This window comes from Oncorhynchus mykiss, chromosome 7, assembly GCF_013265735.2.
Source record: "Oncorhynchus mykiss isolate Arlee chromosome 7, USDA_OmykA_1.1, whole genome shotgun sequence".
NCBI lineage: Eukaryota > Metazoa > Chordata > Actinopteri > Salmoniformes > Salmonidae > Oncorhynchus > Oncorhynchus mykiss.
In genome coordinates this window covers 3,095,961-3,122,460 of record NC_048571.1, presented here as the reverse complement: position 1 = coordinate 3,122,460, position 26,500 = coordinate 3,095,961, and the positions used below count along the sequence as shown (strand labels likewise).

Genomic DNA, 26,500 nt, shown 5'->3' with positions numbered 1-26,500 from the left:
CACCTCTCCCTCTCTCCGTCTCTCTTTCCCTCTCTCCCTCTCTCCACCTCTCTCTCTCTCCCCCTCCTCTCTCTATCTATCTCTCTCTCTCTCTCTCTCCTCTCCCTCTTTCCTCTCCCTCTCCGTCTCTCTCTCCCGCTCTCCATCTCTTTCCATCTCTCTCTCCTCTCCCTCTCTCCGTCTCTCTCTCCCGCTCTCCCTCTCTCCCTCCCTCCCCCCCTCTCTCTCTCTCTCCTCTCCCTCTTTCCTCTCCCTCTTTCCATCTCTCTCTCCCGCTCTCCATCTCTCTCCATCTCTCTCCATTTCCTGGCAGTAAACATAGCGGTTGGTTCAGTTCTCTGGATATACATGTGATGTATATCTCAGAAAATGCCTTAGTTCAGTTGGCAGACAGACAATGTTAGGTAGGATATACTTCCACATACACCTTGAGACTTACACACAAGCACACAAACACACGAGTTTGGGAACATTGCATCTCTCTTGTCCTATTTGTCTCAATGGGAGAGCTGTCTGCCAGGTCACTCTTAGTAACACTGTTTCAGTCACGCTGGGACGACAGAAATAGACTACTGCTCACTCTGTTCACACACACACACACACACACACACACACACACACACACACACACACACACACACACACACACACACACACACACACACACACACACTGCTCTCTCTATTAGCTGTCTGTGACTCTAATGCTCTCTCAGTCCCCTGACACTAGACCCGTCCACTTACCTCTCCTCTCTTCTCATCCCCTCTTGTGTACTGACCTCTCCTCTCCTCTCCTCTCCTCTCCTCTCCTCTCCTCTCCTCTGGTGGTTCTACTGTATAGTCCCATTTCCATGTATATCTATAATAGACCAGTCCCATTCCCAGCCATATATATCTATAATAGACCCGTCCCATTCCCAGCCATGTATATCTATAATAGACCAGTCCCATTCCCAGCCATGTATATCTATAATAGACCCGTCCCATTCCCAGCCATGTATATCTATAATAGACCAGTCCCATTCCCAGCCATGTATATCTATAATAGACCAGTCCCATTCCCATTTCCATGTATATCTATAATAGACCCGTCCCATTCCTAGCCATGTATATCTATAATAGACCAGTCCCATTCTCAGCCATGTATATCTATAATAGACCAGTCCCATTCCCAGCCATGTATATCTATAATAGAGCCGTCCCATTCATGTCTATCTATAATAGAGCCGTCCCATCCATGTATATCTATAATAGACCAGTCCCATTCACAGCCATGTATATCTATAATAGACCCGTCCGATTCCCAGCCATGTATATCTATAATAGACCAGTTCCATTCCCAGCCATGTATATCTATAATAGACCAGTCCCATTCCCAGCCATGTATATCTACATCCATCTCTCTCTGAGTCTCCTGGGTTCAGAAAGGAGGAATCTTCGTGTCCAAGTACTGTATAATGAAGGCAATATTGACACACACACACACACACACACACACACACACACACACACACACACACACACACACACACACACACCAGGAGGGCCATATCGGCAGTAGTGTTGCATTAATTGGCTGGGCTGTAATTGGTAGAAGATATGACCTGATACATGACATCAACAGGAAGAGGAAGGACTAGTGGAGATAGAACTGAGCTGTAATTGGTAGATTGGACAGCTCTAGAGCTCTCCATGGTAACCTGTTCTCCATGGTAACCTGGTCTAAAGTAGTGCACCAAACATTTGGGACACTGACTAATCAAACAAAGACAGTGAGAGCCCAGCCTCCAACTCAATATCTGACTGCCAGAGAAACAGCCTTCTGGGTAATATCTGACTACTAGAGAAACAGCCTTCTGGGTAATATCTGACTTCCCGAGAAACAGCCTTCTGGGTAATATCTGACTACCAGAGAAACAGCCTTCTGGGTAATATCTGACTGCCAGAGAAACAGCCTCCTGGGTAATATCTGACTACCAGAGAAACAGCCTTCTGGGTAATATCTGACTGCCAGAGAAACAGCCTTCTGGGTAATATCTGACTGCCAGAGAAACAGCCTCCTGGGTAATATCTGACTACCAGAGAAACAGCCTTCTGGGTAATATCTGACTGCCAGAGAAACAGCCTTCTGGGTAATATCTGACTGCCAGAGAAACAGCCTTCTGGGTAATATCTGACTTCCCGAGAAACAGCCTTCTGGGTAATATCTGACTACCAGAGAAACAGCCTTCTGGGTAATATCTGACTGCCAGAGAAACAGCCTCCTGGGTAATATCTGACTACCAGAGAAACAGCCTTCTGGGTAATATCTGACTACTAGAGAAACAGCCTTCTGGGTAATATCTGACTGCCAGAGAAACAGCCTTCTGGGTAATATCTGACTGCCAGAGAAACAGGCTTCTGGATAATATCTGACTACTAGAGAAACAGGCTTCTGGGTAATATCTGACTACTAGAGAAACAGCCTTCTGGGTAATATCTGACTACTAGAGAAACAGGCTTCTGGGTAATATCTGACTACTAGAGAAACAGGCTTCTGGGTAATATCTGACTACTAGAGAAACAGGCTTCTGGGTAATATCTGACTACTAGAGAAACAGCCTTCTGGGTAATATCTGACTGCCAGAGAAACAGCCTTCTGGGTAATATCTGACAACTAGAGAAAAAGGCTTGAATTTAGGTAGAGAATGATTCACAGAACAAGAATGAGAGAGAGGAGAGGAGTCTGTTTTGTCAGAATTGAAAATGGCCTTCAAACTCATCTGTCCTCTCTTCCTCTCTCTCCTGCATTTCAAAGGACTGCAGGCAATTATTATTTCAATGCCAAACAATTTCAATCTTTTTGTATTATTAGATTGTACCCTTTGATATGGCTGCTTGAGAGAGAGAGAGAGAGAGAGAGAGAGAGAGAGAGAGAGAGAGAGAGAGAGAGAGAGAGAGAGAGAGAGAGAGAGAGAGAGAGAGAGAGAGAGAGAGAGAGAGAGAGAGAGAGAGAGAGAGAGAGAGAGAGAGAGAGAGAGAGAGAGAGAGAGAGAGAGAGAGAGAGAGAGAGAGAGAGAGAGAGAGAGAGAGAGAGAGAGAGAGAGAGAGAGAGAGAGAGAGACAGACAGACAGACAGACAGACAGACAGACAGACAGACAGACAGACAGACAGACAGACAGACAGACAGACAGACAGACAGACAGACAGACAGACAGACAGACAGACAGACAGACAGACAGACAGACAGACAGACAGACAGACAGACAGACAGACAGACAGACAGACAGACAGACAGACAGACAGACAGACAGACAGACAGACAGACAGACAGACAGACAGACAGACAGACAGACAGACAGACAGACAGACAGACAGACAGAGAGAGAGAGAGAGAGAGAGAGAGAGAGAGAGAGAGAGAGAGAGAGAGAGAGAGAGAGAGAGAGAGAGAGAGAGAGAGAGAGGTTCAGGTGGATATAGCTAGAGAGAGAGTGTTTGACAAAGGAACTGAAGGTCACGACCTTCACATGCCCCCTCATTCTGCAGCTCTGTGTGTGTGTCTACTGAGCCATGCTGCGCACAGACACACACACACCTCGTTCCATACGGGCTGTTGAAATACCCCATTGACTTCCTAATATCAAGAGCATGTGAAGATGCCTAGGAGTGGTCTCTGTCTGTCTCTCTGTGAAGATGCCTAGGAGTGGTCTCTCTCTGTCTCTCTGTGAAGGTCCCTAGGAGTGGTCTCTGTCTGTCTCTCTGTGAAGGTCCCTAGGAGTGGTCTCTGTCTGTCTCTCTGTGAAGGTCCCTAGGAGTGATATCTGTCTGTCTCTCTGTGAAGGTCCCTAGGAGTGGTCTCTGTCTGTCTCTCTGTGAAGATGCCTAGGAGTGGTCTCTGTCTGTCTCTCTGTGAAGATGCCTAGGAGTGGTCTCTGTCTGTCTCTCTGTGAAGATGCCTAGGAGTGGTCTCTGTCTGTCTCTCTGTGAAGATGCCTAGGAGTGGTCTCTGTCTGTCTCTCTGTGAAGATGCCTAGGAGTGGTCTCTGTCTTTCTCTCTGTGAAGATCCCTAGGAGTGGTATCTGTCTGTCTCTCTGTGAAGATCCCTAGGAGTGGTATCTGTCTGTCTCTCTGTGAAGGTCCCTAGGAGTGGTCTCTGTCTGTCTCTCTGTGAGGATTCCAGAACGATCTCAACATTTCTGTTGTGATGGAATCACTTGGCAAGACTCCAGATTGCAATTATAAACAGGTGTGATTTGACGCCTTGAGATTAAAATATTTCTGGTAATTAGTTCAGTAAGAATGACAAAAAAACACACCTTTATCCGCGAACAGTCTTGTTATTTTCACCCACTGTGTTCCAAAGAGATTCTGTGATCTCATATCCTGTGATGATTATTTTGTGACATTTAAAAAAAGACATTCGACTCTGCAGCATAATAGATAGCGATGGCTGGACAGGAAACAGGAAACCTTGGTTTTTTTGTTTTTGAAACAAAATGTCACCCTATCCCCTACGTTGTGTGTCCAATGGGCCCTGGTCCAAAGTAGTGCACTATGGCTACGGGGATAACTAGTCAGATGTATAACCGAATGCATTCAACTGAAACGGGTCTTCCTCATTTAACCCAACTCCTCTGAATCAGAGAGGTGCGGAGGGTGAGGGGGGGGGGGGCTGCCTTAATCAACATCCATGTTCTCGACACCCGGGGAACAGTGGGTTAACCGCTTCGCTCAGGAGCAGAACGACAGATTTGTACCTTGTCAGTCCGGGGATTCGAACCAGCAACCTTTGGGTTACTGGCCCAGCGTTCCTACCCTCCAGGCGACCTGCAGCCCCTCACAGGAATCTATGGTCTGTTTTTCTTTAAATGTCTGGTCCTCTCTGATCTCTGAGCTGATCTAGACAACCTTTTCATTAACACGGCTAATTACAATGATTAGAGGGGCTAATATGACTGATAATGGCTGAGGAGAGAGAGAGGAGAGAGAGAGAGAGAGAGAGAGGGAGAGAGAGAGAGAGAGAGAGAGAGAGAGAGAGAGAGAGAGAGAGAGAGAGAGAGAGAGAGAGAGAGAGAGAGAGAGAGAGAGAGAGAGAGAGAGAGAGAGAGAGAGAGAGAGAGAGAGAGAGAGAGAGAGAGAGAGAGAGAGAGAGAGAGAGAGAGAGAGAGAGAGAGAGAGAGAGAGAGAGAGAGAGAGAGAGAGAGAGAGAGAGAGAGAGAGAGACAGAGAGACAGAGAGACAGAGAGACAGAGAGACAGAGAGACAGAGAGAGAGGAAGTGGATAAACAGACAGCGAGAGAGTGAGTGCATTGACCTCCTGTTCAGTCTCTCCATCTAGTGTTTAGGATGTCGATACTGTCTGGACCACGTCTGGGAGTTGGGACCCAGGCTCCCCCTCTCTCCATCCCTTCCATCTCCCCTCCTCCCCCTTTCCTCATTGACTCTGAGCCACAGAGCAAATACGCTGCAGCAACATTGACGCAACATTGACGGGATGGACAATTGAGACACCCCAGAGAGAGAGAGTGATAGATTTAGAGGGAGAAAGAGACTGAGATACAGAGAGAGAGAGAGAGAGACAGAGAGAGTGAGATAGAGACAGACAGAGAGATAGATTTAGAGGGACAAAGACAGTGAGAGACAGAGAGACAGAGAGAGAGACAGAGAGAGACAGAGAGAGAGAGACAGAGAAAGAATGACAGAGACAGAGAGAGAGAGACAGAGAAAGAATGAGAGAGAAACAGAGAGAGAGAGACAGAGAGAGAGACAGAGAGAGAGAGAGAGAGAATGAGAGAGAGAATGAGAAAGAGAGAGACACAGAGAGAGAGAGAGAGATTGACAGAGAGAGAGACAGACAGACAGAGAGTTAGAGAGAGAGATTTGGAGAGCGAGGGAGTGAAATACAGAGAGAGAGAGGGAGAGTTAGCGAGAGAGGGGAAGAGAGACAGTCCTGGCTCCAGTGCATTTGCGAAAAAAGCACAATCTTTGCATGACTGTACCTAACCATAAACATCAATGCCTTTCTTAAAATCAATACAGAAGTATAGATGTTTAACCCTGCATATTTAGCTAAAAGAAATCCAGGTTAGCAGGCAATATTAACCAGGTGAATTTGTGTCACTTCTCTTGCGTTCATTGCCCGCAGTGTCAGTGGATATGCAACAGTTTGGGCCGCCTGGCTCATTGCAAACTGATTTGCCAGAATTTTACGTAATTATGACATAACATTGAAGGTTGTGCAAATGTAACAGGAATATTTAGACTGATGGATGCCACCCGTAAAATATAGAACGGTTCCGTATTTCACTGAAAGAATAAACCTCTTGTTTTCGAGATGATAGTTTCCGGATTCTACCATATTAATGACCTAAGGCTCGTATTTCTGCGTGTAATTATGTTATAATTAAGTCTATGATTTGATAGAGCAGTCTGACTGAGCGATGGTAGGCACCAGCAGGCTCGTAAGCATTCATTCAAACAGCACTTTACTGCGTTTGCCAGCAGCTCTTCGTAATGCTTCAAGTAATTGCACTGTTTATGACTTCAAGCCTATCAACTCCCGAGATGAGGCTGGTGTAACCGATGTGAAATGACTGGCTAGTTAGCGGGGTGCGCGCTAATAGCGTTTCAAACGTCACTCGCTATGAGACTTGGAGTGGTTGTTCCCCTTGCTCTGCATGGGTAACGCTGCTTCGAGGGTGGCTGTTGTCGTTGTGTTCCTGGATCGAGCCCAGGGAGGAGCGAGGAGAGGGACGGAAGCTATACTGTTACACTGGCAATACTAAAGTGCCTATAAGAACATCCAATAGTCAAAGGTTAATGAAATACAAATGGTATAGAGAGAAATAGTCCTATAATTCCTATAATAACTACAACCTAAAACTTCTTACCTGGCAATATTGAAGACTCATGTTAAAAGGAACCACCAGCTTTCATATGTTCTCATGTTCTGAGCAAGGAACTTAAACGTTAGCTTTCTTACATGGCACATATTGCACTTTTACTTTCTTCTCCAACACTTTGTTTTTGCATTATTTAAACCAAATTGAACATGTTTCATTATTTATTTGAGGCTAAATTGATTTTATTGATGTATTATATTAAGTTAAAATAACTGTTCGTTCAGTATTGTTGTAATTGTCATTATTACAAATACATTTAAAAACAATCGGCCGATTAATCGGTATCGGCTTTGTTTGGTCCTCCAATAATCGGTATCGGCTTTTTTTGGTCCTCCAATAATCGGTATCGACGTTGAAATCATATTCGGTCGACCTCTAGTTGTCCGGACTTCTAGCAGTCTCTATGGGCGTGCCACAGGGTTCAATTCTCGGGCCGACTCTTTTCTCTGTATATATCAATGATGTAGCTCTTACTGCTGGTGATTCTCTGATCCACCTCTACGCAGACGACACCATTCTGTATACTTCTGGCCCTTCTTTGGACACTGTGTTAACTAACCTCCAGATGAGCTTCAATGCCGTACAACTCTCCTTCCATGGCCTCTAACTGCTCTTAAACGCTAGTAAAACTAAATGCATGCTCTACAACCGATCGCTGCCCGCACCCGCCCGCCTGACTAGCATCACTACTCTGGACGGTTCTGACTTAGAATATGTGGACAACTACAAATACCCAGGTGTCTGGCTAGACTGTAAACTCTCCTTCCAGACTCACATTAAGCATCTCCGATCCAAAATTAAATCTAGAATCGGCTTCCTATTCCGCAACAAGCGCTGCCAAACATACCCTCGTAAAACTGACTATCCTACCGATCCTCGACTTCGGCCATGTCATTTACAAAATAGCCCCCAACACTCTACTCAACAAATTGGATGCAGTCTAACACAGTGCCATCCGTTTTTGTCACCAAAGCCCCATATACCACCCACCACTGTGACCTGTATGCTCTCGTTGGATGGCCCTCGCTTCATATTGGTCCCCAAACCCACTGGCTTCAGGTCATCTATAAGTCTTTGCTAGGTAAAGCCCCACCTTATCTCTGCTCACTGGTCACCATAGCAGCACCCACCCATAGCACGCGCTCTAGCAGGTATATCTCTCTCTCTCTATACCCCCAAAGCCAATTCCTACTTTGGCCTCCTTTCGTTCCAGTTCTCTGCTAACAATGACTGGAATGAATTGCAAAAAAACACTGAAGCTGGAGACTCATACCTCCCTCACTAGCTTTAAGTACCAGCTGTCTGAGCAGCTCACAGATCACTGCACCTGTACATAGCCCATCTGTAAATAGCCCATCCAACTACCTCATCCCCATGCTGTATTTATTTATTTATCTGGCTCCTTTGCACCCCAGTATCTCCACTTGCACATTCATCTTCTGCACATCTACCAGTCCAGTGTTTAATTGCTATATTGTAATTACTTCGCCACCATGGCCTATTTATTGCCTTACCTCCCTTATCCTACCTCATTTACACACACTCTATATAGATTTTCTTCAACTGTGTTATTGACTGTATGTTTTGTTTATTCCATGTGTAACTCTGCTGTTGTTGTTTGTGTTGAACTGCTTTGCTTTATCTTGGCCAGGTCGCAATTGTAAATGAGAACTTGTTCTCAACTTGCCTACCTGGTTAAATAAAGGTGTTCTCAACTAGCCCACCTGGTTAAATAAAGGTGAAATAAAATAAATAAAAAATAAATGACCAGGTGAAAGCCAGGTGATCCCTTATTGATCAGTGTAGATGAAGGGGAGGAGACGGGTTAAAGAAGGAGTTTTAAGCCTTGAGACAATTGAGACATGGATTGTGTCTGTGTTGCCATTCAGAGGGTGAATGAACAAGACAACAGATTTAAGTGCCTCTGAACAGTGTATGGTAGCATGTGCCAGGCACATCTGTTTGTGTCAAGAACTATAACACTGCTGGGTTTTTCACACTCAATATTTTCTTGTGTGTATCAAGAATGGTCCACCACCCAAAGGACATCCAGCTAACTGGACACGACTGTGGGCAGCATTGGAGTCAACATGGACCAGCGTCCCTGTGGAACGCTTTAGACTTCTTGTAGAGTTCTGACGAATTGAGGACGTTCTGGAGGCAATCAGAAACAACGATTTTACCACAGGGAATATGGTGTTGTTTTAGATACCCTAGGAGTTAGACATCCCATTAACATAACGCTCTGTCTGTTTAACTAACTCACTAACCAACCAACATGTACAGCAACTGACTAACTGCCCGTGTGGTTACAATGTAGTCATGTGACATATCTCTTTATTCCACATTAATGTTACATGATCAGAATGTGTTGATACAGTTGAAGTCGGGAAGTTTACATACACTTAGGTTGGAGTCATTAAAACTCATTTTTCAACAACTCCACACATTTCTTGTTAACAAACTATAGTTTTGGCAAGTCGGTTAGGACATCTACTTTGTACATGACACAAGTAATTTTTCCAACAATTGTTTACAGACAGATTATTTCACTTATAATTCACTGTATCACAATTCCAGTGGGTCAGAAGTTTACATACACTAACTAAGTTGACTGTGCCTTTAAACAGCTTGGAAAATTCCAGAAAATTATGTCATGGCTTCAGAAGCATCTGATAGGCTAATTGACATCATTTGAGTCAATTGGAGGTGTACCTGTGGATGTATTTCAAGGCCTACCTTCAAACTCAGTGTCTTTTCGTTTGACATAATGGGAAAATCAAAAGAAATCAGCCAAGACCTCAGAAAAAAATTGTAGACCTCCACAAGTCTGGTTCATCCTTGGGAGCAATTTCCAAACGCCTGAAGGTACCACGTTCATCTGTACAAACAATAGTACGCAAGTATAAACACCATGGGACCACGCAGCCGTCACACCGCTCAGGAAGGAGACGCGTTCTGTCTTCTAGAGATGAATGTACTTTAGTGTGAAAAGTGCAAATCAATCCCAGAACAACAGCAAAGGACCTTGTGAAGACGCTGGAAGAAACAGGTACAAAATCTACATCCATCTATAAAACATGTCCTATATCGACATAACATGAAAGGCCTCTCAGCAAGGAAGTAGCCACTGCTCCAAAACCACCATAAAAAAGCCAGACTACGGTTTGCAACAGCACATGGGGACAAAGATTGTTATTTTTGGAGAAAAGTCCTCTGGTCTGATGAAAAGAAAATAGAACTGTTTGGCCATTAATGACCATTGTTATGTTTGGAGGAAAAGGGGGGAGGCTTGCAAGCTGAAGAACACCATCCCAACCGTGAAGCACGGGGGTGGCAGCATAATTTTGTTGGGGTGCTTTGCTGCAGGAGGGACTGGGGCACTTCACAAAATAGATGGCTTCATGAGGAAGGAAATTATGTGGATATATTGAAGCAACATCTCAAGACATCAGTCAGGAAGTTAAAGCTTGGTCGCAAATGGGTCTTCCAAATGGACCGTGACCCCAAGCATACTTCCAAAGTTGTGAAAAAAAATGGCTTAAGTACAACAAAGTCAAGGTATTGGAGTGGCCATCTCAAAGCTCTGACCTCAATCCAATAGAAAATGTGTGGGCAGAACTGAAAAAGCGTTTGTGAGCAAGGAGGCCTACAAACCTGACTCAGTTACACCAGCTCTGTCAGGAGGAATGGGCCAAAATTCACCCAACTTTTTGTGGGAAGCTTGTGGAAGGCCACCCAAAACGTTTGACCTAAGTTAAACAATGTGAAGGCAATGCTACCAAATACTAATTGAGTGTATGTAAACTTCTGACCCACTGGGAATACGATGAAAGAAATTAAATCTGAAGTAAATCATTCTCTCTAGTATTATTCTGACATTTCATATTCTGAAAATAAAGTGATAACTGTCCTAAGACAGTAAATCTTTTACGAGGATTACATGTCAGGAATTGTGAAAAACTGAGTTTAAATGTATTTGGCTAAGATGTATGTAAACTTCCCGACATCAACTGTACATTCCATTCAGCACAGTTCAGTAGAAGCTCCTCTTCTCTTCAAGAACAAGTTTTCTTAATTAGTTAAAGTAAACAAATGAAATAGAATCTGGTACCCCTTCCCCGCCCCTCCTCCCCCTCCACTCAACATTCTCCCCCTTCTTCCCCCCTCCTCTCATCATTCCCCCCCCCCCCCCCCCCCCCCCTTCAGGAGCTCTTGTTGCAACACCAACAGGGGACACATTTGGGAGTAGCACAACACCGACATGGGGACACATTTGGTTGTAGCACAACACCGACAGGGGACACATTTGGTTGTAGCACAACACCGACAGGGGACACATTTGGGTGTAACACAACACTGACAGGGGACACATTTGGTTGTAGCACAACACCGACAGGGGACACATTTGGATGTAGCACAACACCGACAGGGGACACATTTGGATGTAGCACAACACCGACAGGGGACACATTTGGTTGTAGCACAACACCGACAGGGGACACATTTGGTTGTAGCACAACACCGACAGGGGACACATTTGGGTGTAACACAACACGTTGTAAACACTCTCCTCTCTCCCTTCTTCACAGACAGACAATTTTCCCGCTGAGCCCAATTACATGGGCAGCAGGCAGCAGTTTGTTCAAAGGTAAGGACTCATCATGAATCCCAATAGTCCATATGCTTTATAGTTGTAACTAGATCCTACACTAGTACTGTACCCTTACCCTTTATAGTTATAACTAGATCCTATACTAGTACTGTACCCTAACCCTTTATAGTTATAACTAGATCCTATACTAGTACTGTACCCTAACACTTTATAGTTATAACTAGATCCTATACTAGTACTGTACCCTTACCCTTTATAGTTGTAACTAGATCCTATACTAGTACTGTACCCTAATCCTAACCCTTTATAGTTGTAACTAGATCCTATACTAGTACTGTACCCTAACCCTTTATAGTTATAACTAGATCCTATACTAGTACTGTAGCCTAACCCTTTATAGTTGTAACTAGATCCTATACTAGTACTGTACCCTAACCCTTTATAGTTATAACTAGATCTTATACTAGTACTGTACCCTAACCCTTTATAGTTATAACTAGATCCTATACTAGTACTGTACCCTAACCCTTTATAGATATAACTAGATCCTATACTAGTACTGTACCCTAACCCTTTATAGTTATAACTAGATCTTATACTAGTACTGTACCCTAACCCTTTATAGTTGTAACTAGATCCTATACTAGTACTGTACCCTAACCCTTTATAGTTATAACTAGATCCTATACTAGTACTGTACCCTAACCCTTTATAGTTGTAACTAGATCCTATACTAGTACTGTACCCTAACCCTTTATAGTTATAACTAGATCCTATACTAGTACTGTACCCTAACCCTTTATAGTTATAACTAGATCTTATACTAGTACTGTACCCTAACCCTTTATAGTTATAACTAGATCTTATACTAGTACTGTACCCTAACCCTTTATAGTTATAACTAGATCTTATACTAGTACTGAACCCACAGAGTTTTACAATCTAGTAGAAATCAGAAAATAAATGGAAATAGATGTTCAGTCTGTCAAACCTAAGTCCCCTATATAAACCTAAACCCTAAACCTAAACGTAAACCCTAACCCTAAACCCTGACCCTAACCCCTGATGTTAACCCTAACCCTAAACCCTAACCCCTAAACCCTAAACCTAACCCTAAACCTAAACGTAAACCCTAACCCCTGACCCTAAACCTAACCCTAAACCTAAACGTAAACCCTAACCCCTGACCCTAAACCTAACCCTAAACCTAAACGTAAACCCTAACCCCTGACCCTAAACCTAACCCTAAACCTAACCCGTGAGCCCTAAACCTAACCCTAAACCCTAACCCTAAACCCTGACCCTAACACTAAACCCTAAACCCTAACCCCTAAACCCTAAACCTAACCCTAAACCCTAACTCTAACACTAACCCCTAAACCCTAAACCTAACCCTAAACCCTAACCCTAACACTAAACCCTAAACCCTCATCCCTAACCCGAAACCCTAAACCTAAACCCTAACCCTAAACCCTGACCCTAAACCCTGAACCCTAATCCCTAACCCCTAACCCCTAAACCCTAACCCTAAACCCTAACCCTAACCCTAAACCATGACCCTAACACTAAACCCTAAACCCTATTTATTTATTTCTTTAATTGTTTCTTGTCCTGTAGCAGCTCGACATTCAAGGACCCAGAGCGAGCCAGCCTTAGAGACAGTGGTCATGGCGATAGTGATCAGGCCGATAGCGACCAGGACACTAATAAAGGCTCCTGCTGCGACATGTCGGCCAAGGAGGCTCTGAAGATGAAGGCTACGGGCGTTAAACCACCTCCTCTGGAACAGGGTGAGTCCTTGTTGCCTAGTTACTCTTCACCGTCAGACATGATCACCTCCTTCTATTGTGAAGTCAGCCTTGTCTGAGTCTGGAACGATCGGCTGTTTCTGTAGTGTTACGTAGCTAGATGTACAAGTCAACTCCCTGGACAGGACGCTAGTCTATCTCCTGTTTCTGTAGTGTTAGCTAGATATACAAGTAACCTCCCTGGACAGGACACTAGTCTATCTCCTGTTTCTGTAGTGTTAGCTAAATATACAAGTAATCTCCCTGGACAGGACATTAGTCTATCTCCTGTTTCTGTAGTGAGACAGCTTGATGTACAAGTCACCTCCCTGGACAGGATGCTAGTCTGTCTCCTGTGTCTGTAGTGTTAGCTAGCTAGATATACAAGTCAACTCCCTGGACAGGATGCTAGTCTATCTCCTGTTTCTGTACAAGTCAACTCCCTGGACAGGATGCTAGTCTATCTCCTGTTTCTGTAGTGTTAGCTAGCTAGATGTACAAGTCAACACCCTGGACAGGATGCTAGTCTATATCCTGTTTCTGTAGTGTTACGTAGCTAGATATACAAGTCAACTCCCTGGACAGGACGCTAGTCTATCTCCTGTTTCTGTAGTGTTAGCTAGCTAGATGTACAAGTCAACTCCCTGGACAGGACTCTAGTCTATCTCCTGTTTCTGTAGTGTTAGCTAGCTAGATGTACAAGTCAACTCCCTGGACAGGACTCTAGTCTATCTCCTGTTTCTCTAGTGTTAGCTAGCTAGATGTACAAGTCAACTCCCTGGACAGGACTCTAGTCTATCTCCTGTTTCTGTAGTGTTAGCTAGCTAGATGTACAAGTCAACACCCTGGACAGGATGCTAGTCTGTCTCCTGTTTCTGTAGTGTTATTTAGATGTACAAGTCACCTCCCTGGACAGGACGCTAGTCTATCTCCTGTTTCTGTAGTGTTAGCTAGCTAGATGTACAAGTCAACACCCTGGACAGGATGCTAGTCTGTCTCCTGTTTCTGTAGTGTTAGCTAGCTAGATGTACAAGTCAACTCCCTGGACAGGACTCTAGTCTATCTCCTGTTTCTGTAGTGTTAGCTAGATGTACAAGTCAACTCCCTGGACAGGATGCTAGTCTGTCTCCTGTTTCTGTAGTGTTATTTAGATGTACAAGTCACCTCCCTGGACAGGACGCTAGTCTGTCGCAGGGCCTTAGTTGGCATAGTCACAAAATGGCGGTCTGAAATTCCCTTCCTTGAAGATAAAGGTTATGGGCATTAAACCGCCCCCACTCTATAGCAGGGTGAATCTTATGTTTAGTTCTAGTTTACAGTCTGATGGGAACCCCTTCTATTCTGGAGGCTTACTCTACTCTACTGGCTTTCACAAAATGGCAGTTTGGATTCTGTTTCTCTTTTTTCAATCTGACACGATCAACCCTTTGAGAAGCTGTTTATACTGGTGAGTCCTCATTCAGTTTACAATCTGAGACTCTGCCGTCAACCCCTTCTATTCTGAAGATAGTTGGAGTCCTCATTCAGTTTACAATCTGAGACTCTGCCGTCAACCCCTTCTATTCTGAAGATAGTTGGCGTGGTCACAACATGGCGATTGGTTCTTCCCTTCCATGGTCCCTCCCCTCAGCCTCACCACTCCTTCTGGCTCTTCCATGGTCCCTCCCCTCAGCCACACCTCTCCTTCTGGCTCTTCCATGGTCCCTCCCCTCAGCCACACCTCTCCTTCTGCTCTTCCATGGTCCCTCCCCTCAGCCACACCTCTCCTTCTGGCTCTTCCATGGTCCCTCCCCTCAGCCACACCTCTCCTTCTGGCTCTTCCATGGTCCCTCCCCTCAGCCACAGCTCTCCTTCTGGCTCTTCCATGGTCCCTCCCCTCAGCCACACCTCTCCTTCTGGCTCTTCCATGGTCCCTCCCCTCAGCCACACCTCTCCTTCTGGCTCTTCCATGGTCCCTCCCCTCAGCCACACCTCTCCTTCTGGCTCTTCCATGGTCCCTCCCCTCAGCCACACCTCTCCTTCTGGCTCTTCTATGGTCCCTTCCCTCAGCCACACCTCTCCTTCTGGCTCTTCCATGGTCCCTCCCCTCAGCCACACCTCTCCTTCTGGCTCTTCCATGGTCCCTCCCCTCAGCCACAGCTCTCCTTCTGGCTCTTCCATGGTCCCTCCCCTCAGCCACACCTCTCCTTCTGGCTCTTCCATGGTCCCTCCCCTCAGCCACACCTCTCCTTCTGGCTCTTCCATGGTCCCTCCCCTCAGCCACACCTCTCCTTCTGGCTCTTCCATGGTCCCTCCCCTCAGCCACACCTCTCCTTCTGGCTCTTCCATGGTCCCTCCCCTCAGCCTCACCTCTCCTTCTGGCTCTTTGTTTGTCTTCCCCTTCATCACTTTCCATTTCTCTTTAATCCCCCCACCTTACTCCTCCCTCCTCTGTTTTTCCTCATCACCTCATTGTCACGTCTTTGTTTGCTCTCTCTCTCTCTCCCTTCCTTCATGTCTCTCTCTCTCTCTCCCTTCCTTCCTCCCCCCTCTCTCTATCTCCCTCCCTCTCTCTCTCTGTCTCTCTCTGTCTCTCTTCCTTCCTTCCTTCCTTCCTTCCTTCCTTCCTTCCTTCCTTCCTTCCTTCCTTCCTTCCTTCCTTCCTTCCTTCCTTCCTTCCTTCCTTCCTTCCTTCCTTCCTTCCTCTCTCTCTGTGTGTATTCCAGCCACGTTGTCAGTTTATCAAAGCAGACAAGCCCATTATGTTTTTATAAGCCCAACCACTTTCCCCTTTCCATTTAGACCCTGTCCTCTCTCCCTCTCTCCCTCCCCTCCACCCTCCCCTCCACTCCTACTGCGCTCCTCCTCTCCCTCCCCTCCACCCTCCCCTCCACTCCTACTGTGCTCCTCCTCTCCCTCCCCTCCACCCTCCCCTCCACTCCTACTGCGCTTCTCCTCTCCCTCCCTCCCTCCTCTCCCTCCCCTCCCTCCCCTCCACCCTCCCCTCCACTCCTACTGCGCTCCTCCTCTCCCTCACTCCTCTCATTCGCCGGCAGCAGTGTGATTGTGTAAAAGTTTTATAATGGAACAAGGGAAAGGACTTAGCATGCGGCAGGCAGACGATGTAACATCCTGCGCAGCTGATTAAATATGAATAATTATTCTAAGCGCTGTTGGTAGGGCAGATTACACAGGACATGTGTAGAACCATAACTCTGGAGAGGCTCATACTCAGCCCTCTATCTCCCCGGTGTTCCGCTCTGCCAACGGATGGAGAGGTGGAGCACGGAGGAGAGGGAGGATACATGGAGGGAGGATCAGGAGATGTAGTCTCCTGAGATACGGTAGTAGTTAGGATCGTAGTGTTTCCTACAATGTAGAGGACAGGAGATGATGAGGAGATGTAGTCTCCTGAGATACGGTAGTAGTTAGGATCGTAGTGTTTCCTACAATGTAGAGGACAGGAGATGATGATGAGTAGGGAAGATGAAGGGATGGAGCCTCCTGAGATACGGTATTAGTTAGGACCGTAGTGTTTCCTACAACGTAGAGGACAGGAGATGATGATGAGGAGGGAGGATGAAGGAGCCTCCTGAGATACGGTAGTAGTTAGCACCGTAGTGCTTCAGTAGAGGATAGAAGGGATGTAGTGTATGTACGCCGTGTCCTACTGAGTAATAGAACACTAGATGGTAGATGCTTTCGATGTCCTGGTGGTCTGTCGTCTGGTGTTCTGTCGCCTGGTGTTCTGTTGTCTGGTGTTCTGTTGTCTGGTGTTCTGTTGTCTGGTGTTCTGTAGTCTGGTGTTCTGTCGTCTGGTGTTCTGTCGCCTGGTGTTCTGTCACCTGGTGTCCTGTCGCCTGGTGTTCTGTCACCTGGTGTCCTGTCGCCTGGTGTTCTGTCGTCTGGTGTTCTGTCGTCTGGTGTTCTCTCGTCTGGTGTTCTGTCGTCTGGTGTTCTGTCGTCTGGTGTTCTGTCGTCTGGTGTTCTGTCACCTGGTGTCCTGTCGCCTGGTGTTCTGTCGTCTGGTGTTCTGTCGTCTGGTGTTCTGTCGTCTGGTGTTCTGTCGCCTGGTGTTCTGTCGTCTGGTGTTCTGTCGTCTGGTGTTCTGTCGTCTGGTGTTCTGTCACCTGGTGTCCTGTCGTCTGGTGTTCTGTCGTCTGGTGTTCTGTCGTCTGGTGTTCTGTCATCTGGTGTTCTGTCACCTGGTGTTCTGTCCCCTGGTGTCCTGTCCCCTGGTGTTCTGTCACCTGGTGTCCTGTCCCCTGGTATTCTGTCACCTGGTCTGTCTGTCTGTCTGTCTGTCTGTCTGTCTGTCTGTCTGTCTGTCTGTCTGTCTTAACAGCGTTTGTCTTTCCATTAGGTTTTACATTCGTGAAAACACTACACTGGCGAGAGGAATTGGCCAATTAAAGGCGGCCATATGTTTCCCATTTTGAAAATGTACTAATTTAATCGTCCATGAGAACGATTCAGAGTAATAGATGGAAATTATGGAAACGTTTATATGTGACGATGCTTATGACAAAATGTGTTTCGTACCACTATGACTGACCCTGTAAAACAACACCTATCATACTACTATGACTGACCCTGTAAAACAACACCTATCATACTACTATGACTGACCCTGTACAACAACACCTATCATACTACTATGACTGACCCTGTAAAACAACACCTATCATACTACTATGACTGACCCTGTAAAACAACACATATCATACTACTATGACTGACCCTGTAAAACAACACATATCATACTACTATGACTGACCCTGTAAAACAACACCTATCATACTACTATGACTGACCCTGTAAAACAACACATATCATACTACTATGACTGACCCTGTAAAACAACACCTATCATACTACTATGACTGACCCTTTAAAACAACACCTATCATACTACTATGACTGACCCTGTAAAACAACACCTATCATACTACTATGACTGACCCTGTAAAACAACACCTATCATACTACTTTGACTGACCCTGTAAAACAACACCTATCAAACTACTATGACTGACCCTGTAAAACAACACCTATCATGCTACTATGACTGACCCTGTAAAACAACACCTATCATACTACTGACCCTGTAAAACAACACCTATCATACTACTGACCCTGTAAAACAACACCTATCATACTACTGACCCTGTAAAACAACACCTATCATACTACTATGACTGACCCTGTAAAACAACACCTATCATACTACTATGACTGACCCTGTAAAACAACACCTATCAAACTACTATGACTGACCCTGTAAAACAACACCTATCATACTACTATGACTGACCCTGTAAAACAACACCTATCATACTACTATGACTGACCCTGTAAAACAACACCTATCATACTACTAGGTCTGACCCTGTAAAACAACACCTATCATACTACTTTGACTGACCCTGTAAAACAACACCTATCATACTACTATGACTGACCCTGTAGAACAACACCTATCATACTACTAGGTCTGACCCTGTAAAACAACACCTATCAAACTACTATGACTGACCCTGTAAAACAACACATATCATACTACTACGACTGACCCTGTAAAACAACACCTATCACACTACTACGACTGACCCTGTAAAACAACACATATCATACTACTATGACTGAACCTGTAAAACAACACCTATCATACTACTGACCCTGTAAAACAACACCTATCATACTACTACGACTGACCCTGTAAAACAACACCTATCATACTACTATGACTGACCCTGTAAAACAACACCTATCATACTACTATGACTGACCCTGTAAAACAACACCTATCATACTACTATGACTGACCCTGTAAAACAACACCTATAATACTACTGACCCTGTAAACAACACCTATCATACTACTACGACTGACCCTGTAAAACAACACCTATCATACTACTATGACTGACCCTGTAAAACAACACCTATCATACTACTATGACTGACCCTGTAAAACAACACCTATCATACTACTATGACTGACCCTGTACAACAACACCTATCATACTACTATGACTGACCCTGTAAAACAACACCTATCACACTACTATGACTGACCCTGTAAAACAACACCTATCATACTACTATGACTGACCCTGTACAACAACACCTATCATACTACTACGACTGACTCTGTAAAACAACACCTATCACACTACTATGACTGACCCTGTAAAACAACACATATCATACTACTATGACTGACCCTGTAAAACAACACCTATCATACTACTTTGACTGACCCTGTAAAACAACACCTATCATGCTACTATGCCTGACCCTGTAAACCAACACATATCATACTACTATGACTGACCCTGTAAAACAACACCTGTCATACTACTATGACCCTGTAAAACAACACCTATCACACTACTATGACTGACCCTGTACAACAACAACTATCATACTACTATGACTGACCCTGTAAAACAACACCTATCACACTACTATGACTGACCCTGTAAAACAACACCTATCATACTACTATGACTGACCATGTAAAACAACACCTATCATACTACTATGACTGACCCTGTAAAACAACACATATCATACTACTATGACTGACCCTGTAAACCAACACATATCATACTACTGACCCTGTAGAACAACACCTATCACACTACTATGACTGACCCTGTAAACAACACCTATCATACTACTATGACTGACCCTGTAAAACAACACCTATCACACTACTATGACTAACCCTGTAAAACAACACCTATCATACTACTATGACTGACCCTGTAAAACAACACCTATCATACTACTATGACTGACCCTGTAAAACAACACCTATCATACTACTATGACTGACCCTGTAAAACAACACCTATCATACTACTATGACTGACCCTGTAAAACAACACATATCATACTACTATGACTGACCCTGTAAAACAACTCCTATCATACTACTGACCCTGTAGAACAACACCTATCACACTACTATGACTGAACCTGTAAACAACACCTATCATACTACTATGACTGACCCTGTAAAACAACACCTATCATACTGCTATGGCTGACCCTGTAAAACAACACCTATCATACTACTATGACTGACCCTGTAAAACAACACCTATCAAACTACTATGACTGACCCTGTAAAACAACACCTATCATGCTACTATGACTGACCCTGTAAAACAACACCTACCATACTACTATGACTGACCCTGTACAACAACACCTATCATACTACTATGACTGACCCTGTACAACAACACCTATCATACTGCTATGGCTGACCCTGTAAAACAACACCTATCATACTACTATGACTGACCCTGTAAAACAACACCTATCAAACTACTATGACTGACCCTGTAAAACAACACCTATCATACTACTATGACTGACCCTGTAAAACAACACCTATAATACTACTGACCCTGTAAAACAACACCTATCATACTACTATGACTGACCCTGTAAAACAACACCTATCATACTACTATGACTGACCCTGTAAAACAACACCTATCATACTACTTTGACTGACCCTGTAAAACAACACCTATCATACTACTATGACTGACCCTGTAAAACAACACCTATCATACTACTATGACTGACCCTGTAAAACAACACCTATCATACTACTATGACTGACCCTGTAAAACAACACCTATCACACTACTATGACTGACCCTGTAAAACAACACCTATCATACTACTATGACTGACCCTGTAAAACAACACCTATCATACTACTATGACTGACCCTGTAGAACAACACATTACACTGCACCTATCTATGAAATAACATGCATGGAATCATTTAGTAACCCCCAAAAATATTTTTTATTTTTTCAAAGTAGCCTCCCTTTGCCTTGATGACAGCTTTACACACTCTTGGGGTTCTCTCAACCAGCTTCATGATTCATTGGTTGGTCACTTGGTATTCTATTCTCTCTCTGTCTTTACCTCATTCTGCTCTCTGTCTCTGTCTTTACCTCATTCTGCTCTCTTTCTCTGTCTTTACCTCATTCTGCTCTCTGTCTCTGTCTTTACCTCATTCTGCCCTCTGTCTCTGTCTTTACCTCATTCTGCCCTCTGTCTTTAACTCATTTTGCTCTCTCTCTCGCTCTCTCTCTCTCTCTCCCTCTCTCTCTCTCTCTCTCTCTGTCTTCACCTCATTTTGCTCTCTCTCTCGCTCTCTCTCTCCCTCTCTCTCTCTCTCTCTCTCTGTCTTCACCTCATTTTGCTCTCTCTCTCGCTCTCTCTCGCTCTCTCTCTCTCCCTCTCTCTCCCTCTCTCTCTCTCTCTGTCTCTCTCTCTCTCCCTCCCTCCCTGTCTCCCTCCCCTCAGTCTCTTATTCCGATATTCTGATATGTAGAATGTGTCTCTGTGTGGCTCTGAGCAGCACACGGGTCCACTCTCAAGTCATTCATTAAACTGACCAATGTGGGTCCTAAATGGCATCCTATTCCCTGGTCAACAGTAGGGCACTACTAACCTTGTGGGTCCTGGTCAACGGTAGGGCACTACATAGGGAATAGGGAGATTTGGGATGCAGACCGTGTATTAATTAAGCAGAAGTGTATCCTCCCCAAAAATGTAAGCTATTAATTGGTGATTAATTGATGCAGTGATTTGCCTGCGGCGAGCAGCCACTAATCCTTGTACCGCTGCTGTGTGTGTGTGTGTGTGTGTGTGTGTGTGTGTGTGTGTGTGTGTGTGTGTGTGTGTGTGTGTGTGTGTGTGTGTTTGTGTAAAGGCATGACTATCTCGTTCCAGTTGAGTTGACACCATCATTGCTATGTCCTTCAGGCAGCAGAGAGATATCACCTAGAGATAGAGAGAGATATCACCCAGAGATAGAGAGAGATATCACCCAGAGATAGAGAGAGATATCACCCAGAGATAGAGGGAGATATCACCCAGAGATAGAGAGAGATATCACCCAGAGATAGAGAGAGATATCACCCAGAGAGAGCGATCACCCAAAGTTAGATAGATATATCACCTAGAGATGGAGAGATATATCACCCGGAGATAGAGCTGATGGAGGAGGAGGAGGAGAAGAGAGAGAGGGGGATGAGGGAATGGAGGAGGAAGAAATGACATGCCATTAGGCTAGGAGGTGTAAGTGTTCTGCCTGACCTGCTAATTAATGATTGGAGCGTTGATAATCAGATTGCTATGCCTTGTTTAAGAACGAGTAAGATGAGATGGGATGAGAGAGAGAGAAGGAGGCAGAGAGGGAAGGAGGGTTAGACATTTAAGAGAGAGAGAGAGAGAGAGAGAGAGAGAGAGAGAGAGAGAGAGAAAGAGAGAGAGAGACAGAGAGAGAGAGAGAGAGAGAGAGAGAGAGAGAGAGAGACTTTACCTCCTATAACGGTACATATGAACGTTTTGTTAAATGTGATTCGCCGTGTGAAACGTCCATCTTTTTTTCCTTGAGTCATCTCCCCCCGCCCCCTCTCTCTCTCTCCATGCCGCTTCCCACACAGACTTAGCCCCGCCCCCTCTCTCTCTCTCCATGCCGCTTCCCACACAGACTTAGCCCCGCCCCCCCTCTCTCTCTCCATGCCGCTTCCCACACAGACTTAGCCCCGCCCCCTCTCTCTCTCTCCATGCCGCTTCCCACACAGACTTAGCCCCGCCCCCTCTCTCTCTCCATGCCGCTTCCCACACAGACTTAGCCCCGCCCCCTCTCTCTCTCTCCATGCCGCTTCCCACAAAGACTTAGCCCCGCCCCCCCTCTCTCTCTCCATGCCGCTTCCCACACAGACTTAGCCCCGCCCCCCCCTCTCTCTCTCCATGCCGCTTCCCACACAGACTTAGCCCCGCCCCCTCTCTCTCTCTCCATGCCGCTTCCCACACAGACTTAGCCCCGCCCCCTCTCTCTCTCCATGCCGCTTCCCACACAGACTTAGCCCCGCCCACTGTCTCAAGGAACTCCTTTGATGTTCCTCGACCACCAGACCTCTTGCGTTCAGTCTGCACGGTCAGTGCAGCACATGCAACAATGTTATTTGTGAATTTGTGAATGTTTATTACGATCCCCATTAGCCGTTACGTTAGCTAGTTAGCTAATCTTCCTCGGGTTCAACAATGAATACGATGCTGTTTTCACTTTGCTTCTTTATATAAATCCAGTGTTCTATAATGACACTACTAGTTTGTGTTTCTTACACCTCTGCAAACAGCTAGTTTGTCTTTTCTTAGCAAGTTGTGGCTAAGTCGGTGTTAGCCGCTAATACCAATCACTTGTTAGCTGGCTAGCTAGCTAATACATGTACTCAGTCAGATCAAACGTAGCTAGCTAATACTTGTACTCAGTCAGAGAAAACGTAGCTAGCTAATACGTGTTTTCAGTCAGAGAAAACGTAGCTAGCTAATACGTGTTTTCAGTCAGAAAACATAGCTAGCTAATACATGTTTTCAGTCAGAGAAAACGTAGCTAGCTAATACATGTTTTCAGTCAGAGAAAATGTAGCTAGCTAATACATGTTTTCAGTCAGAGAAAACGTAGCTAGCTAATACAGCCTGATACCAGTGATGGCGGAGGCCTAAATCAGCATGTTTATTGTACAACAGTATCTTCTAAATCGAAGAGGAATAGACAAAAGCATCTTATTTATTTATTGAACCTTTAATTAACTAGGCAAGTCAGTTAAGAACACATTCTTATTTACAATGACAGGCCTACGCCGGCCAAACCCGGACGACGCTGGGTCAATTGTGCGCCGCCCTTTGGGACTCCCAATCACGGCCGGGTGTGATACAGCCCGGATTCAAACCAGGGACTGTAGTGACGCCTCTTGCACCGAGATGTAGTGGTTTCAGGCCGCGGCGCCGCTCGGGAGCATGAATATGTTGGCTACACGAAGTAGTTAAGAGAAAACATGTAGCCACAGATTACATCGTCCCCCTAGGAAACACTGACCAACACGTTGTCACAATAACTCCTCCCATAGTCATCTGTTGTCATGGCAAACAACACTGCACTCGATGTGCCCAGGAATCTTTCATTGTCCACGATTCCAACAGTTCACCCAAGTGTTCTGATCTAAATCGCAATTGCAACCTTTGGTTAAAAATAAGATAGATTTTGTTGCTCATGTCGTGCAGCTCTATGTGGCAGTGTGGAAAGGACCTCAGAGCGCAGGAAATGTATGAAAACGCCCAAGTGTGTCAAAGTCAAAGAGTTGCCAGTCTGTAAAACCAGTTACCAGTCAGTAACCCAGTTACCAGTCAGTAAACCAGTTACCAGTCAGTAAAACCAGTTACCAGTCAGTAAAACCAGTTACCAGTCTGTTGCCAGTCAGTAACCAAGTTACCAGTCAGTAAAACCAGTTACCAGTCAGTAAAACCAGTTACCAGTCAGTAACCCAGTTACCAGTCAGTAAACCAGTTACCAGTCAGTAAAACCAGTTACCAGTCAGTAAACTAGTTACCAGTCTGTTGCCAGTCAGTAACCAAGTTACCAGTCAGTAAAACCAGTTACCAGTCAGTAAACTAGTTACCAGTCTGTTGCCAGTCAGTAACCCAGTTACCAGTCAGTAAACCAGTTGCCAGTCAGTAACCTAGTTATTTACCAGTCAGTAAACCAGTTACCAGTCAGTAAACCAGTTACCAGTCAGTAACCCAGTTGCCAGTCAGTAACCCAGTTGCCAGTCAGTAACCCAGTTACCAGTCAGTAAACCAGTTACTTGCCAGTCAGTAAACCAGTTACCAGTCAGTAAACCAGTTGCCAGTCAGTAAACCAGTTACCAGTCAGTAAACCAGTTACCAGTCAGTAACCCAGTTACTTACCAGTCAGTAAAACAGCTACCAGTCAGTAAACCAGTTACCAGTCAGTAAGCCAGTTACTTACCAGTCAGTAAACCAGTTACCAGTCAGTAAACCAGTTGCCAGTCAGTAAACCAGTTACCGGTCAGTAACCCAGTTACTTACCAGTCAGTAAACCAGTTGCCAGTCAGTAACCCAGTTACTTACCAGTCAGTAAACCAGTTACCAGTCAGTAACCCAGTTACTTACCAGTCAGTAAACCAGTTGCCAGTCAGTAAACCAGTTGCCAGTCAGTAAACCAGTTACCAGTCAGTAAACCAGTTACCAGTCAGTAAACCAGTTACCAGTCAGTAAACCAGTTGCCAGTCAGTAACCTAGTTATTTACCAGTCAGTAAACCAGTTACCAGTCAGTAAACCAGTTACCAGTCAGTAACCCAGTTGCCAGTCAGTAACCCAGTTGCCAGTCAGTAACCCAGTTACCAGTCAGTAAACCAGTTACTTGCCAGTCAGTAAACCAGTTACCAGTCAGTAAACCAGTTGCCAGTCAGTAAACCAGTTACCAGTCAGTAAACCAGTTACCAGTCAGTAACCCAGTTACTTACCAGTCAGTAAACCAGCTACCAGTCAGTAAACCAGTTACCAGTCAGTAAACCAGTTGCCAGTCAGTAAACCAGTTGCCAGTCAGTAACCGAGTTACTTACCAGTCAGTAAACCAGTTACCAGTCAGTAACCCAGTTACTTACCAGTCAGTAAACCAGTTGCCAGTCAGTAAACCAGTTGCCAGTCAGTAAACCAGTTACCAGTCAGTAAACCAGTTACCAGTCAGTAAACCAGTTACCAGTCAGTAAACCAGTTGCCAGTCAGTAACCTAGTTATTTACCAGTCAGTAAACCAGTTACCAGTCAGTAAACCAGTTACCAGTCAGTAACCCAGTTGCCAGTCAGTAACCCAGTTGCCAGTCAGTAACCCAGTTACCAGTCAGTAAACCAGTTACTTGCCAGTCAGTAAACCAGTTACCAGTCAGTAAACCAGTTGCCAGTCAGTTACCAGTCAGTAAACCAGTTACCAGTCAGTAACCCAGTTACTTACCAGTCAGTAAACCAGCTACCAGTCAGTAAACCAGTTACCAGTCAGTAAGCCAGTTACTTACCAGTCAGTAAACCAGTTACCAGTCAGTAAACCAGTTGCCAGTCAGTAAACCAGTTACCGGTCAGTAACCCAGTTACTTACCAGTCAGTAAACCAGTTACCAGTCAGTAACCCAGTTACTTACCAGTCAGTAAACCAGTTACCAGTCAGTAACCCAATTACTTACCAGTCAGTAAACCAGTTGCCAGTCAGTAAACCAGTTGCCAGTCAGTAAACCAGTTGCCAGTCAGTAAACCAGTTACCAGTCAGTAAACCAGTTAGCAGTCAGTAAACCAGTTACCAGTCAGTCAACCAGTTACCAGTTAGTAAACCAGTT

General features: G+C 45.0%; 1 protein-coding gene across 2 annotated transcripts in view; it reads left to right on the top strand.

Moving 5' to 3' along the window:
- Window positions 1-26,500, top strand: part of LOC110512990 (protocadherin-17-like) — a 166,654-nt gene that overhangs the window by 57,081 nt on the left and 83,073 nt on the right. For both annotated transcript variants that reach the window (XM_036982090.1, XM_036982089.1), the window contains exons 3-4: window positions 11,475-11,533; window positions 13,115-13,287. In XM_036982090.1, coding sequence (XP_036837985.1) covers window positions 11,475-11,533; window positions 13,115-13,287 — 232 coding nt within the window. The remainder of the gene's footprint in view (window positions 1-11,474; window positions 11,534-13,114; window positions 13,288-26,500) is intronic.